The 15,207-nt window shown below is 30.4% G+C and overlaps 1 protein-coding gene across 1 annotated transcript; it reads right to left on the bottom strand.

The window, feature by feature from the left end:
* Positions 1-10,641: 10,641 nt before the first annotated feature.
* Positions 10,642-11,301, bottom strand: LOC114279770 (uncharacterized). Its single transcript, XM_028222051.2, has one exon. The coding sequence runs from the start codon at positions 11,299-11,301 to the stop codon at positions 10,642-10,644; it is 660 nt and encodes a 219-aa protein (XP_028077852.2).
* Positions 11,302-15,207: the final 3,906 nt, after the last annotated feature.

Here is a 15,207-nt window from a genome sequence, read left to right as displayed (position 1 = left end):
ATTTTTTTTATAAAAAAAAAAAAAAAAGAGTTATGAATATGATAAAGAAATGTAAGTTAGGATCATTTTGTAGAAAGAAAGAAAGGTAGGTACAAAAGTAAGAGAGACTAGTAGGTTAGAATCTTGTCATAGTCAACCTACAGAGAAAGCTCGCATGATTGTCAAAAGTCTTTCATTTCTCTTGATTTAAGCCAGACATGACATGTATTTGAAGCCAAAGCTGGCAATACTTCCTTCTGTTGTTTCAACTCAAAGTCATAATAACATGGTGGTCCAAATTTCGCATGTTCTTTGACAGCCAGTTTCTTTCGTATGACTTTTTTTTTTTTCTTCTCTGCATGCATCTTTCTCGTCACGACAATACATATATGTATAACCTAAGTCCACACAACAAGACAACTGTCTCATTGTCATTTCTTACATGTTAAGAAATAGGGGAATTTTTTTTTTTTAAATTAACATATTAAGATTTTATAAGATAAATAAAATATAATATTATTTCTATAATAGTTGGATTTCTTAATATTTTTATTAAAAAAATTCAATATAAAAAAATTTAGTCCCTGACTAATTTTAATTTTTATGGAGATATTTCTTTGATTTTATAAAAAAAATTCTAAATTTCTCTAATATAATTACAGAGAAATTTCATCTAAGGATCTTAACTAATTAAAAAATATATATATATATATTGTATTAAATCTCTCCTACTACTTAAAGTTAAAGAGAAATATTTCACTAACTTTTCCTAAGAAGTAAAACATATTTGCAATTATTCCAATAGATTAGCATAGTAGTAAAAATCTAAATAAAAGATTTAAGGGGTTAAATTCAAGTTTGTCAATGGAGCACTGAAGATTCGTCCAGTTATTAATTTTAAAGTCTTCAATAATTAATTCTTAGTTGTTTAAATACAAGCCAACTTTGGAATTAGATTATTTTACTAATTTTTTAGTTTTTTGTGAAAAAATATGTAGAAAGGTAGAAAGAGTTATATAATAACTTATAATGACTTTTTAATTTTTTAGCTAAAATGTTTAGTCTCGAAAGAAGCCTAGTTGGACTAGGTTGAGCAGAAGATACCTTAGATTAAATTTTCTATTTTTTAAAAAAGAGAGAGATTTCATAGTGATTAAAGAAGGATTAAAAAAGTAAAAGAGTTGGATACTTCTATATTATTTTTTATTAATGCTTGAGGCCTCGAAATTCAATTTTTTTTGTTTTTTATTTTTATTTTTTGTTGATGTGTGTTTGGTTTTTTTTTTTTTTTGTTTTTTTTTTCTATCTTTTCTTTTCTTTTTTGCAAGGGTGGTTATGTGTATTAGACATCTCGCACTAACTCAGCCTATATGGTTTGATAAAGTCTAACCTAATTCACTCACCTTATCAAACTACACACGCTGAGTTTTTTTTTTTTTTCTTCTATTTGTTGGACTATGTTGGTTTTTTTATTTGTTGGGCTATGTTGGTTTTTTTTTTTTTTTAAAGGTGGTTATCTGTAGGTTGTTGGTTAAATTTTATTAATTTCATATAATTTTATACGATGAGTTGGTGTGAAATGTCTAATTTTTTGACATATTCCTACACATAAACCACCCTTAAAAAAAATAATAAAAAAAATAACTAACTAACACAGCCACCATCCAAAAAAAAAAAAAACAAAAAAAAAATTGTTGTCGAGGCAAATTCGAGGCCTCTAGCACTACTGATTATTTTTAAATTTGTTCACAATGACATTAGAAGGAGTTGGATCTTAACTGATTGATTCTTAAACCAATCAACAACTGACATGCAACATTCTATGTCATTAAAAGTAAATTTAGAGATAACATTTTAAGTATTTTAAATATTTTCAAAGAAAAACACTTTAGTATTTGTCTTATTTATAGTGGTTGATATCTTTTGTTTGGTCCAAATAGTGACGGAGTCGGGTGAATTTGGAACACGAGCTTAGTTTGATTTAATTTGGTAAAAAAAAAATATTCCATTATCTATAATTCAAAAATATTCTAATAGTTTACATATTACTACAACAAATAAAATTCAACATTGACAATAATAAGTGTATAAAAGAATGTAAGATGGAAATACAAATACAAATACAAATACACATAATAAAAGGTAATTCTTTCTTAGATTTTCCTTTTGAAACAATTGGTAAAGAGGGATATAAACAAACAAATTTAAAAGGAAATATATAAATTTAAAGGGGCAAAGTGAGCAACATTTTCAAAATCATAGTCTAAATTATAATTTTTGCATAGTTGAGGCCACATTGGCTTCCCTCCTGGGTCCGAAATTATCAATTTTATTGGATCCCATTTGAGTGGGGCTCACCACATGGTGATCGAGCTAGGATTCAATTATAGTTTCTTCAATATCCTTTTTTGCTATCTTAAAAATAAAATTCCGAAACATGTTTTGAGATAAAAAGTTTGAAAATTTGTTTGGTTTGATTTTTTTCAAAAGAGATTTTGAAAAATTATTTTGAGAGAGAGTTTTAGAAAAAGTGATTGATTTGATGTGTATGAGAGAGAGATTTGTTTGGAAAACTTGTAAACCAAACAAGTTTTGGAAAAAAATTTTGGAAAAATTTGTTTGGTTTTATTACTTTTGAAAACTTATTTGTAAAGAATTTTTCCCAAAATTTTTTCAGAAACACAAACCAAACAAGGCCATAGTTTCTTAGGTGTCCTTCTTTGAGTGGTGTTGTTGAAAATACCGCAAAACTTCCCAACGGCTTGCTTGATACCATTTTTATCAAGTTAAAATTTGATAAATAAAATAATAGAGAAGTTAGTAATCCATTTTTTTTTGAATTTATTTAAATTATTCTGTCTCATAAATTATAAATAAAAATTACACTAAATAATTTAAAATAAAATATATTATAAACAATTCTAATATATTAAATCAAATAAGATCATAATATCGTTATTTCTTTAAGTTAAGATCTTTGATGTATGAAAACAAAACAGTTATTTCTATTTCAAACCTTAGAACTTGAGATTGTTTTGAAATCTCACGACTAGATGTCACTTATGTTCTTTGCTTAGATCCATTCTTTTCAAGGATTTTTTAAAATTAAAGTAGGTCCCCAGGCTATGAGTTTAATATTTTTCAATGATTGATGTTCTCTAATATTCAAACAAAAGATCAAGTATAATTGGCTTAATTCAAACCAAATTGCGTTCACGAAGCATGAACTATTTATTTTTCCCATTTTAATTGTTGGCCCGACCTACTGATTTTATTCAAATATCTAAACTAATTCAAATTTTATTTACACACCATATGATTCCGATATTTTCAAAAATTGGAATTCTTGCTCTACTCCTTTTTGAATTTATTGATAATAAGTCCATTTCTACGTGGATATGACATTAGGTTTTGGTCTTTTATGCAGATAATGATATGATTAATAGAATTGTTTGGTGAGAAATACAAATTACAATTTTTTTTTTTTTTTACTCTCTATTGGCTAGATTACCGCTGGGCGGCCGTCGATGCCAAAAGTTGCTAGCCGTGGCTGGCATGTGGACAAATAGAGTGATGACACATTGACAGATATATGACAATTGGATAAATAGGTGGACATATATACAAATAGTAGGGATTGTGTGATCTTTTAAATTATTTCGTTATTTTGGCCCCAAAAAGAATAAAGTTTTGGACTATTATCCTAAAAGTTTTAAACTTAGGCCTATGGCTCAAGTGCTCTTCTTTTTTTGAACATTTCATATTGGGAAATTAAGGTCTAGTTATGTATAAATTAAGACAATATTTTTTGTAATATTTTAGTTAATTTCTTTGTTATTCTCATTGAATGATTAAGATTTTTTCTTACACATAGAATATTTTATTTTGGGAAATAGATTAAAAGTTATTCTTTTAGTTTTTTTGAAAAAAAAACGTGTAAAAAAATAGAAATATAATATGACCCAAAAAAATAAAAAAGTTAGTTTTTAGCCGAATTCCCAAAATATGCTAGTTTTTGGTTGGCATGTCACAAATTAATTAATTTTCGTCCTTATTTGCAAACTACTAAAAACTTCTGATTACTGTGTTACAAGCAAAGGAGGTTTATCTAATTACAAAAAGGGTTAACTACATTAAATTCCTCAAAATATATGCTTTGTTACACTTTGGTCCTCAATTTTTAAATTATTCTAATTTGGTCCCCAAATTACATTTTAGTTCTTGAGATCAATGCCATTTAAAATCAATATTGAAAGGAGGGGTATTTTTGAAATTGGATTAAATATGTAAATGGTCACCAAAGTATGTATTCGGTGTCATTTTGGTTCATAACATTTCAAATGAGTCAATTTAGTTGCTAACCTATTAATTTTATCACTAAATAATCCTTATCTCTATTTTCGTCTATAATTAATAACGGAAGTAAGAGTATTTTCGTCAAACCACTTATGACCTTAAATAAGTTAGAAATTAAATTAACACAATTTAAACATTTGTAACCAAATTGAAACAAACTAAATACTTTAGGGACTATTTTTTTTTCTTGTTTTGATGATGTGTAAATGTGGTTTGACGAAAATATTTATACTTCCATTATTAATTGTAGACAAAAAATTAGTAACACAAAGAATATTTTTTTGAACATGTGACAAAAAGAATATGTTAAGGACCAAATTAATACATTTAAACATTCGAGACCAAAATGACACACAATACATAACACATGATGTAACAGATTGTCTACTTTGGGGATCAAAGTGGAATAATTAAAATATTGAAGATCAAAGTGTAACAAAATCTATACTCGAGGGACTATTTATGTAATTAATACATATGTAAAACTATCACTAAGGCTTCGTTTGGTAATGGGATTTTTCGCTAATTTAGTCATTAAAAAACAAAATAGGCTAACTCAATAAGATAAAATATCACATTTAAATCATAATCGTTTTTTTTCTCACAAAAGTCAAATAAAAGTAAAAAACCGTTTGGGAAGAGCTAAACCAAGCTTTTTTTGGGCTATTTTAGCAACAAAAAATAAAATAGGCTATTTTAATTACAAAAAATAAAATATCACATCCAACCCATAATTATTACACTATTCTGTCACAAAAAAAATCAAAAAAGTCAAAAAGTCCTTTCCAAACCAAGCTTTTTAGCCCAGGTTAAAATAGCTAAAAAAGTCAAAAAGTCAATCCACTTCTCAAACAATAAATAAACTTTTTAATCCTAAATTAAATATAATCAAAAAGGCAAAAAATTAACCGAAAAACAAATGTTGAATTATCAAAGCATGAGGTGGATACACCCAACATGTCATCATCATCATTATTATTAGAATAAGATTAAGGAATTGGTGCAATGATTGAAGTGTGTGATGTACAAGTTTGAATCATTATCACCGTAATGTTATATCTTCTATTTTGCTATCACATATGTTCACACTATGTTTGTTTGGTAGAATGAAAGTTTGGCATAATGAATTGGGGATATGATAGGAGATAAGTAATGCAATGGACTTCACATTTTTCTTTTAATATATTATGAAATTGTTGGATGGTATTTTAATTATTAAAAAATCATTTAATTTGAGAATGTGAGAATCAAATATTATAGAATCATTTACTTTGAGAATGTGAGATTCAGTAGTAGTTCATATAAGAGATTATTAGTTTAGTCCAGACTAATAATCTAACCAAATAAACACTATATTAGGTTGAATTAAGGAGTAAAAAATGACCAATCACGCTCTTATAATTATATAATTTAATTTTTAAGATAAATTAAGTAAATCTCATTCAACTACGGTTCATTTACAATTCGCTTACTTAGGCTATATTTGGCATAAATGGTTTGGGCTAAATTAGCCATAAAAAAATAAAATATGTTAAAAAATCAATAAGATAAAATATTACATTCAAGCCATAATTATTTTATTTTTTTCTCTTATAAAAGTTTAAAAAATCAAAAAATTCATCTCAAACGAAACTTTTTAACCCCAAATTAAAATAATTATGGTGGTGTTTGGGAAGCCAAACTTGGGCTAAAATAGCCATGTCACGACAAAGGTGACTTTTTTAGCCACATGGCGACAAAACTTTCACAGGTACAGCCCAATAGCCAATGCCAAAGTCAATTTATGAAATTACCCCCACATGTTAATTTTGGGCATCACCATCAACTGAGCACACAAAAATTAATAAAAAAAAAAACATTTTCCCAAAACACACCTTTTCGTAAATTTAAACAAAGAAAGTTGAAAAAAAAAATTTAAAACATTTTTTTGTTTTTTGTTAAAATATTTTAGAAAAATAAATGCAAACTCTATTTATAAAAATGTTTTTAAATATTTTAATTTTTTTGTCATGTATTTGGTTATTTTTTGAGTGTAGATTGTGAAAGTAGTATGGAGTTTCGAGTTATGTATTTGGTTATGAGTTTTAAAAATAATTTATTAATTGAGTTTTATTTTATGTGTTTGGTTACGATTTGAGTGTAGAGTTGCTTTTAAATTTAAAATATTAACATTTTAAATTATTTAAATTTTTTTGTTAAAATAATTTTTTGAATATTTAAATTATTTAAATTTTTACGATTTAAAATTTTTGAATATTTATTTTAATTTTTTGCTTATTAAATTTTTTAGATTATTTACATTATTTAAATAATTTAAAATAAAATTAAAATTAAAATTAAAATTAAATTAAAATTAAAATTAAATATTTAAAATTAAATTAAAATTAAATTATTTAAAATACACAGGACAATAAAATAAAACCTCACTTTTTATCATTTCACAGAAAATGAAACAAAAATTAAAATAAAAAACACATGAAAAAACCATTTGCAAAAAAAAAAAAACATAAATTAAAAAAAATAACGAGAAAAAACTTAAAAAATGAAAAAAATGTAAATTAAAAAAAATAACGAGAAAAATATGCCTCATTCAAAAATATTTTTAAAAAAAAACATAAAAACATAAATTACCATTCGCGACGTAATTTAGAAATAAATAAAACACATGAAAACTCATTTTTGAAAAATAAAAAAAATTATTGTATACCAATAAAAATAAAAAAGAAAAAAAAAACATAAATTAATGTGAGTGAATAAAAAAATGACAAAATCGTAAATTTAAAAAAAATAACGACAAAAATACGCCTCATTCAAAAATATTTTTAAAAAAAAACATGAAAACATAAATTACCATTCGCCACGGAATTTACAAATAAATAAATAAATAAGTTATTGTATACCAATAAAAATAAAGAAGGCAAAAAACGTAAATTAAAGAACAAGAACTAATTAATGTATAAAAAAAAAAAAAAGACAAAAACATAAATTTAAAAAAAAAATTTAAGCAAAATATGCCAAATCCAAACCCAAAATAAAATAAAAAAAAAAATATATACGCAAAAAAAGCCAAATCCAAACCCAAAATAAAAAAAAAATTAAGCAAAATACCCAAATCCAAACCGAAAATAAAAAATAAATAAATAAATAAAAAACATTTAAGCAAAATTTGCCAAATCCAAACCCAAAATAAAAAATTAAAAAAAAGCCAAAAAGGGCATATTGGTAATTTAACAGGAAGACACCTCACCAAAAAGCCAAAAAGCCCCTCCCAAACCAGGCTTTTTAGCCCCAGACTAAAATAGTCAAAAAAGCTAAAAAGTCAACCCACTTCCCAAATGGAGGCTAAAAAAAAAACAAAAAACCAATTCACATTCCAAACGAATGCTTAATTTTTAAAACTACACATTGGCCCTGTTTGATAGGGTTTATTTTTACCTTATTTCAGCTTTTAGTTTAATTTAAGCTATTTTGATGTGTTTGGTTTAGCTTAATAATACAGCTTATAGCTTCTTGTAAGTCAAAAATAAAGTTATTCTTTGAATGGGGGAAGAGAAACTTAATTTATAAGTAAAAAATCAGGTTATGTTCACAGTTATAAGTTATAAGCTGTTAGGTTATAAGTTATAATCACTCTCTCATAGTTCTACCAAACGGGGCCATTAAACCCCTTCCTCAAGTATATGAATATACGATTAACACTATTAATGAATAATGTTACTTTACATTTTTGCCCTTCCATGTGAAAAAAGCATTTCGCGCAATATATGGAGAAGATGGAAGTACTATCAGGAAAATAGCTTAACCCTAACCCACCAAGTCTTTACCAATGTTAGGCGAAAACATCAGAACTCTTCTACTCATCTTTGCTATCACACAACACCCTACTCATTTTTACTATCACCATTGACTATCAACAACACCTTTAATTGCGCTTCATCTCCTTCTTCACCACTATAGACTGCATCATGCTTTCCCCATCACCACTATCTATTGACCAAAACCTTCATTACCCAATCTCTCTGTGACTGTCTCTCTCTCTCTCTCTCTCTCACATCAGTGGGGTTAGATGCAAAAGATGTTAAGACTTAAGGGATGTTTTGGAAAGTGGGTTAAAAGTCACTTCTAAATTTTTAACTCACTTCTTTTTCTCATAAAAAAGTCAAAAAAATAACTTTTAACCATCTTTTCAAAACAAAAAAAAATGTTATAGTAACAAAAAGTCAAAAATGTCAAAAAAATAAAAATAAAAAAATCAACTTTTAATCGTCTTTCCAAAACTATTAGTGGTGACAGTGGCTCATACCGATATATAATAGCCGTTAATATCGATGGTGGGTAAAGCTTTGATTTGCAAATATGGTGTTTTATTCTTGATCTTGAAGAAAGGAAATGAGCTTGATTACAAGTTTTGTTGCAGAGATGTGAGGGGAGACACATAAAAGAGAATGATATTTAAAGTCATGGCTGGTTGTGATATTTTAGAGTAGAAAAGAATTAAGGGTATAAAAAATGTTATAGTCTTAAATTTTTTACTAAATAAATGACAAAATTTATAAAATTGTAGACCCACATCTACCCCTAACATTACCCCATTTTTATTTAAAAATCTCATTTATTATGTCATGTGCTCCTGATGTCACTTATTTCCAATCAATTTCTTAATAATTAAGTAACAAAAGGTTTAGTGTAATAAGGGGGTTCAATGCTGAGTTTTAAATATTAAAGAGACAACTTACAAATGAGATTAAAGGAAAATTTATTGTAATTATCTTAATTTTTAATAATAATAATAATAATGTCTTAGGATTGGTATTTAGAGTAGAGCAGAATATCACTTTTTTCTATGACTTTACAAATTTAGAAAAATATTGTATGTTATTGATATTTTTAACACTATTTTGTACCATTTTTTATATACATACTTATGATTGATTTTTTTATTTATTTTAAGATAATTACTAACTAAATAATTAAAATAAATAATATTTATTGATGTAATCTAGTGATACAAAGCATTTTAAAAAAAGTGATATATAAGAGTGTTAAAAAAATTATTATTATTAGTTTATGAAAATAAATAATGGGATGTGCAAAATAAAAAGAACAAGAAGATTCGGATCAAAAAGTGGCATCTTCCCTGCATCAATGTCCCATAACATGATAACACCACATAACACCACTCCTCCCTGTCACTGAGCGGAGAAATTTGTGAAATTCGTAATTCGGTTCGGTTTAGTCTGATTCGGTAAATTTAGATTAATTTTTAAATTTGTGATTTAATTTTGAATTGAAAAATTAAAAATTCGTAGTCTATAGATTGGTTCTAGATTGAACCTTCGGATCGTATACAAATAGCTTATATTTATATTATAAACCCTCTCACATAATATCTTCTCCTATTTCATATAAAATCTAAACCCGCATAGTATCTTCTTTTTTTTTTATTACTTTTGTTTGTTGGTTTTTAATTTTAATTTGTAATGGTCTAAATACTTAAGGTAGAATTAGTTTTCTTATAGTTGTTTAAATTCTAAAACAGTATATTGCTATTATGGAAAGACATGTTACTATTGTGAAACTAATATGATGCTATGTTTATATTTTTATGAAATTAAAATGTTCTATATATATATATATATATATTTGTTATTTAATTATATGAATCCGTGGTCTTAAACCGATCCAATCCATGTTTAAATGGATTGGTTCGGATTGGTTCTACGATTTAAACGGATTGGATTAGTTTCAATTTTTCAAGAACCATAGATAATGAATTGATCCTGATTTTATCCCAATCCGAACCATACTCACCTCTGCGAAATTAAAAGGGTAATTTTATTTGCACATTGTAATAAAAACTTATTATATATAAAATTTTTGAACAAAAGTGAAATATTTATACATACTTTTTTGAATAAAAATAATTATTTAAATATTAATAATTAAACAAAATATATATTTGAATAATTTATTTTGATTTAAAATTTTATATTTGAACATTTTAATTTTGTTTAAAAATTTATATTTGAACTATTGGTACTAAGATTTTCTATCGTGCAAAAAAAAAAAAATTCTACTTCCAAAACTAACAAATAGTCATTCGAATAATGAATAGAATTTCTCGATTTCCAACCAAACTCAAACTAATAAAGTTACTAAAATACCCCCATTCCACTCTCTAATATATTTATTTCTGAATAATAAATTTCTGTTTAATTTTTATCTTAAAATTTATATTTGAACAATACATTTATTTTACGATATGTCAAGGAAATTAACTTCTTCTTTTTTTATCAAAGAAACCAATTAAGATTCATTCATAGATAAACTAGAAACAAGCAGGAGAGGAGGGCATGTCACCCAATTTACAGGAAGATAACCTCCTAGTCTAGCTAGTGCAACCCAGTTCGCTGCACTATTAGCACTGCGAGGGCACCATCTAAAAGAGAGACCACGCTTGTGTGCTAGAGCCTTGATATCAGCAACGAGGGCAGCACACTCCCAAGGAGGGGCATCCTCAGAAACACTCAGCTTGATTACTCCTTGATTATCCCCTTCAACCTCCGCTCGACTGAGATGTAGGGTGTCACACATAACGCAGGCCAAACGAATTGCCAACACTTCACCCTGAAGCACCGAAGCGATAGCGGCTTTCATTGCAACCCCGTCAAGAAGTGTCCCTTGATCATTACGCAACAAAGCAACCACCGCACCTACTTTTGTATTAGGTTGGATAGCCACGTCACAGTTGACTCTAAAAGTCCCCTGTGCAGAGGAGACCCATGCTTGGTTGACACCACTTGCCTGCCTGAAAACACTAGGAGAGGTCGCCAACATCACTTGGGCTGTCACAAATTCCATGGCATCCCGAGCTGCCTTGAAAATTACTTCCGTTGGATCCACTGGAACATGGTTAAAGATGTAATCATTGCGAGCCTTCCAAATGTGCCAACAAAGCCACAACATCTGACCGATAATTTCTTGCCGAAGTTAGGAGTTGTCAAAGGTTTCCATGACCTCTCTAAGCCATATCGAAATTGACTGAAATCGCGAAGGATCAAACCGGAGACCAAGACCACTCCCGAACCAAACGGCCTTAGTCCAGAAGCAACCTACGAGAATGTGTTCGATAGATTCAACCTTAGCATGACAAATTCGTCATAGATTCGTCTCTGCACACCTACGGGTATGCAAGTTTTGACGGGAGGCGAGATACTTGTTACACATCCTCCATGCAAAATGTTTGATCTTAGGAGGGAGGGTCAGCCCCCAAATGAACTTCAATTCCTTATTAGACCAGTAGAATGAGGAGGACGGAATCGAGTGAGAAGAGGTGGTCCCTTTGTTTTCCATAGCTACATACCCGAACTTGACTGTGTAAGAACCTCTGGCCTCATGATGCCAAATATATGAGTCGTTGATGTTCTCAATAGAAATGGGGATTGCGACTATTGCATCTACCTCTTCCGAGGAGACCAAATCTTCCAGTTTCGTTTTATCCCACGATTTGGTTCGAGGCTCAATCACATCTTGAACCAAATTAACCCCACACCCAGATGGTTGTCGCAAATGCACTCGGAAATCCTTTAACGCTGGAACCCATTTATCATCCCAGAATTTAGTCGAGGAACCGTTGAAAACTTGCCACTGCAAACCATCAGCCAACACTTCACGGCCATGGAGGGACTTGACCAAGCCCAAGATGCGCGAGCCCATTTTGCAGCATGCATGAAGTCGGAATGGGGATAATAAATATCGTTCAAGACTTGAGCACAAAAAGAATTAGGAAAGCGTAAAAGCCTCCACCCTTGTCGAGCAAGTAAAGCGCTATTGAAGGTTTTGAAATCCCGAAAGCCTAACCCCCCCTTCCACTTGGGAAGAATTAGTTTGCTCCATCTAGCCCAATGAATACCCCTTTCCTCCAGATTACCTTTCCACCAGAAATTATGGATGAGAGAATCCAGTTTGTTACACACCCTATTAGAAAGCAAAAAGCAGGCCATTGCATATGTGGGAATAGCTTGTGCCACCGATTTAATGAGGGTCTCCTTTCCACCCTGAGATAGAAGATAAGCTTTCCAACCCTGAAGCTTAGTTAACATGCGCTCGATTAGGAAGTTGAAAGCTACAGATTTTGAGGTGCCCCAACATGAAGGAAGACCCAAATACTTTGCCCCCACACGAACCTGTCACGACCCAAACCCGTCCCTGAGGGTTTAGCATCGTAACCGGCCAGTAATCCGTGATTACCAGAGGCCTGCTTAACAGTAATAACAATAATACAAAGTAAGGGGTTGGCGAAAGCCAAACAGTAAATAAAAGATGTCCAATGAGCTGTGAAAATCTGAGTGGAAAAAGACTTTTATAGACTAGTCCACAACATAACCATAAACATATATATACAAATCAGATACGTGTAACATACAGGTTAGGGATCCAATCCCTTCACCATAACTGTACAGTCACAAGTCCCAAGCATTTATTACAAAACAGAGACAAAATGGTGAATCTGAGACACCACACAAACAGCCTTGGCTTGGACGGATTCGGAACCTCGAAGTGAGGCACGATAGTTGGCTTGACAAAACAAGAGCTTAACTTGACGCTCCTAGCTTCGACCCGGTGCTTGACCACCTACATACATATATAAATAGTGAGCTAAAGCTCAGTGAATAACAAATGCATAAAGGGGTTAAGAATGAATGTCCTTTCATTAATTAAAACATTCATTTGCATCAATAAATCAGTTATTCAATCAGTGGCTCATATTTCATGCCATATCAGTCATTTAGAAATCATAACGGTCATACGTGGTACGTCCAATAGCAAAATAGTACAGTAGGTCTTAATAGAACGAACAGTCAGTTGATGGTCATCAAAACAGTAAACAATAGTAGTTCTAAATATTGGAACTGACAGAGATCTCTGTAACAGTAGCAGTAACAGTACAGTAACAGTAAGTTGCTATGGATGCCACGAGTACAGTTCACAAATAGGACAAACATTCATTTAGTAAACAATGTCATTTCAGAAAGCAGTACAGTCAATCGTTCAAAAATAATTATAGTTAAACGTGTCTTTACAACATTATTATTCACAGAGTACTGGGCTATAGACAGGCTAGTCAGCATCCTCGAGTGCCAACCCTACACAGTTGCAGAACGAACACACACTAAGTTATGCACTTGGGATTAATAACTTAGCCTCTATATGGCTTGGTGTGGTTTTATAACTTTATCCTTATTAAGATGCCTTAAACATGGCCTAGGAATGCCTAGGGTGGAATGAGGATGCAAAAATGTACTTTAAAACACTTTTCAAAATTTGCTGAAAATAGAGGTCTTGCTCGAGCGTGGCTTTCCCCGCTCGAGCGGACATGCAAACACAGAGGCTCCGCTCGAGCGTGACTTTCCTCGCTCGAGCGGACTGCAAACTCAGGAAAAAGTACTGGTTACACGTTTTTCATGCTCGATGGACGCTCAACCCACGATTGAGCGTGAGACTCAGACCCTCGCTCGAGCGCAGATTACCTCGCTTGAGCGGGCTGCAAAACACATGAACTTCTGGGCATATGCATTTCACGCTTGAGCGTGACCCTTGACCCTCGAGCGGAAGTGCATGTACTCAGAGTGTACACTCGAGCGTGAAGTCCTCCGCTCGAGCGTGGATCAAAAATCTGGAATTTCCAGATTGATCCTCAAGCACAAAACTCAACCTCAAAACTTCAAATTCGATTTTTCTGGGCTAATTTTTTGGAAACCACTTAGAAACCCATAATACAACATGTTTCAAAGATCATTTTATAAAATTAAGCCCAAAGGTGTGACAATTGAACACAATTTACAATGTAAACTAGAAGAACAATGCAAGAACATAACATGCATGAGTTCTCATGAACTCTAATGCTCCAAAACATGATCAAATGTAAGAGTGAACTCTAAAACATGGTGAATTCTTGAACCACAACTAAAATATGAACATACATGTAGGATTCTCATGAAACAACCTCAAAATAGACATGCATGCATGAATTCACTCTCAAATCAACACTTTGAGCTAATTCTTAACTCTATTCACCAAATGAACATAATTTCCATGAAACCTTCATGAACAATGCAAGTAACAACTTTAATTCATAATCAAGAGAATGAATTTCCTACCTTAAGTCTTGAATTCCAAGTATGGAAGTCTAATTTTACAAATCTTCTTCAATTCCTCTAATTTTCCAAGCAACTCTTGATGAAATCAAGTTTTCTTCCAACTCTCTATCTCTCTCACGGTTTTGGTCTTGGAGATGGATGAAATGATGTATCAAATGCACAAATTAAGTCCCAAACAATGTTTTAGAAAATGGCCCACTCAGTGGCAAAACATGTAATTAACTAGGCTCAATTAATTTAACATTAATAATTCTAATTTAATCAATCCAAATTAAATTTTAATTAAGCCTACCATAAAATCCTATAATTCCTAATTAGCATATAACACTAATCAATTTTTGAATCGGTCGCCGATAAGGCTTTCAATTCGCAATTCGAAATTAAAACACGAATAGATCATTCAGTAGTCAAACAGATAGAAATGCATTTGGAACAACACACTCATGCAATCAATTCAGGATTTCATCTTAATCAATTACTTATCATGCTTAATCACAATTTAACGCTAATCAGATGTGAGGGTTGTCACAGAACCGAGGCTATTTGAAACACCATCCCGATCCGATGTTGAGTAAGCACATCCACATTTGCTGAATATTAAACATCGGATTTGGCAAAGTTTATCTGCTGTCCTGAGGACTCCCCATATAGCTTTAAGATACGCAACACCTCTTCGCATTGTCCACTTTCAGCTTTAAAGAACAGTAAGGCA

Source organism: Camellia sinensis, chromosome 5 (assembly GCF_055761805.1).
Source record: "Camellia sinensis isolate YWXY chromosome 5, ASM5576180v1, whole genome shotgun sequence".
Taxonomy (NCBI): domain Eukaryota; kingdom Viridiplantae; phylum Streptophyta; class Magnoliopsida; order Ericales; family Theaceae; genus Camellia; species Camellia sinensis.
This window is presented reverse-complemented; position numbering and strand designations above follow the sequence as displayed.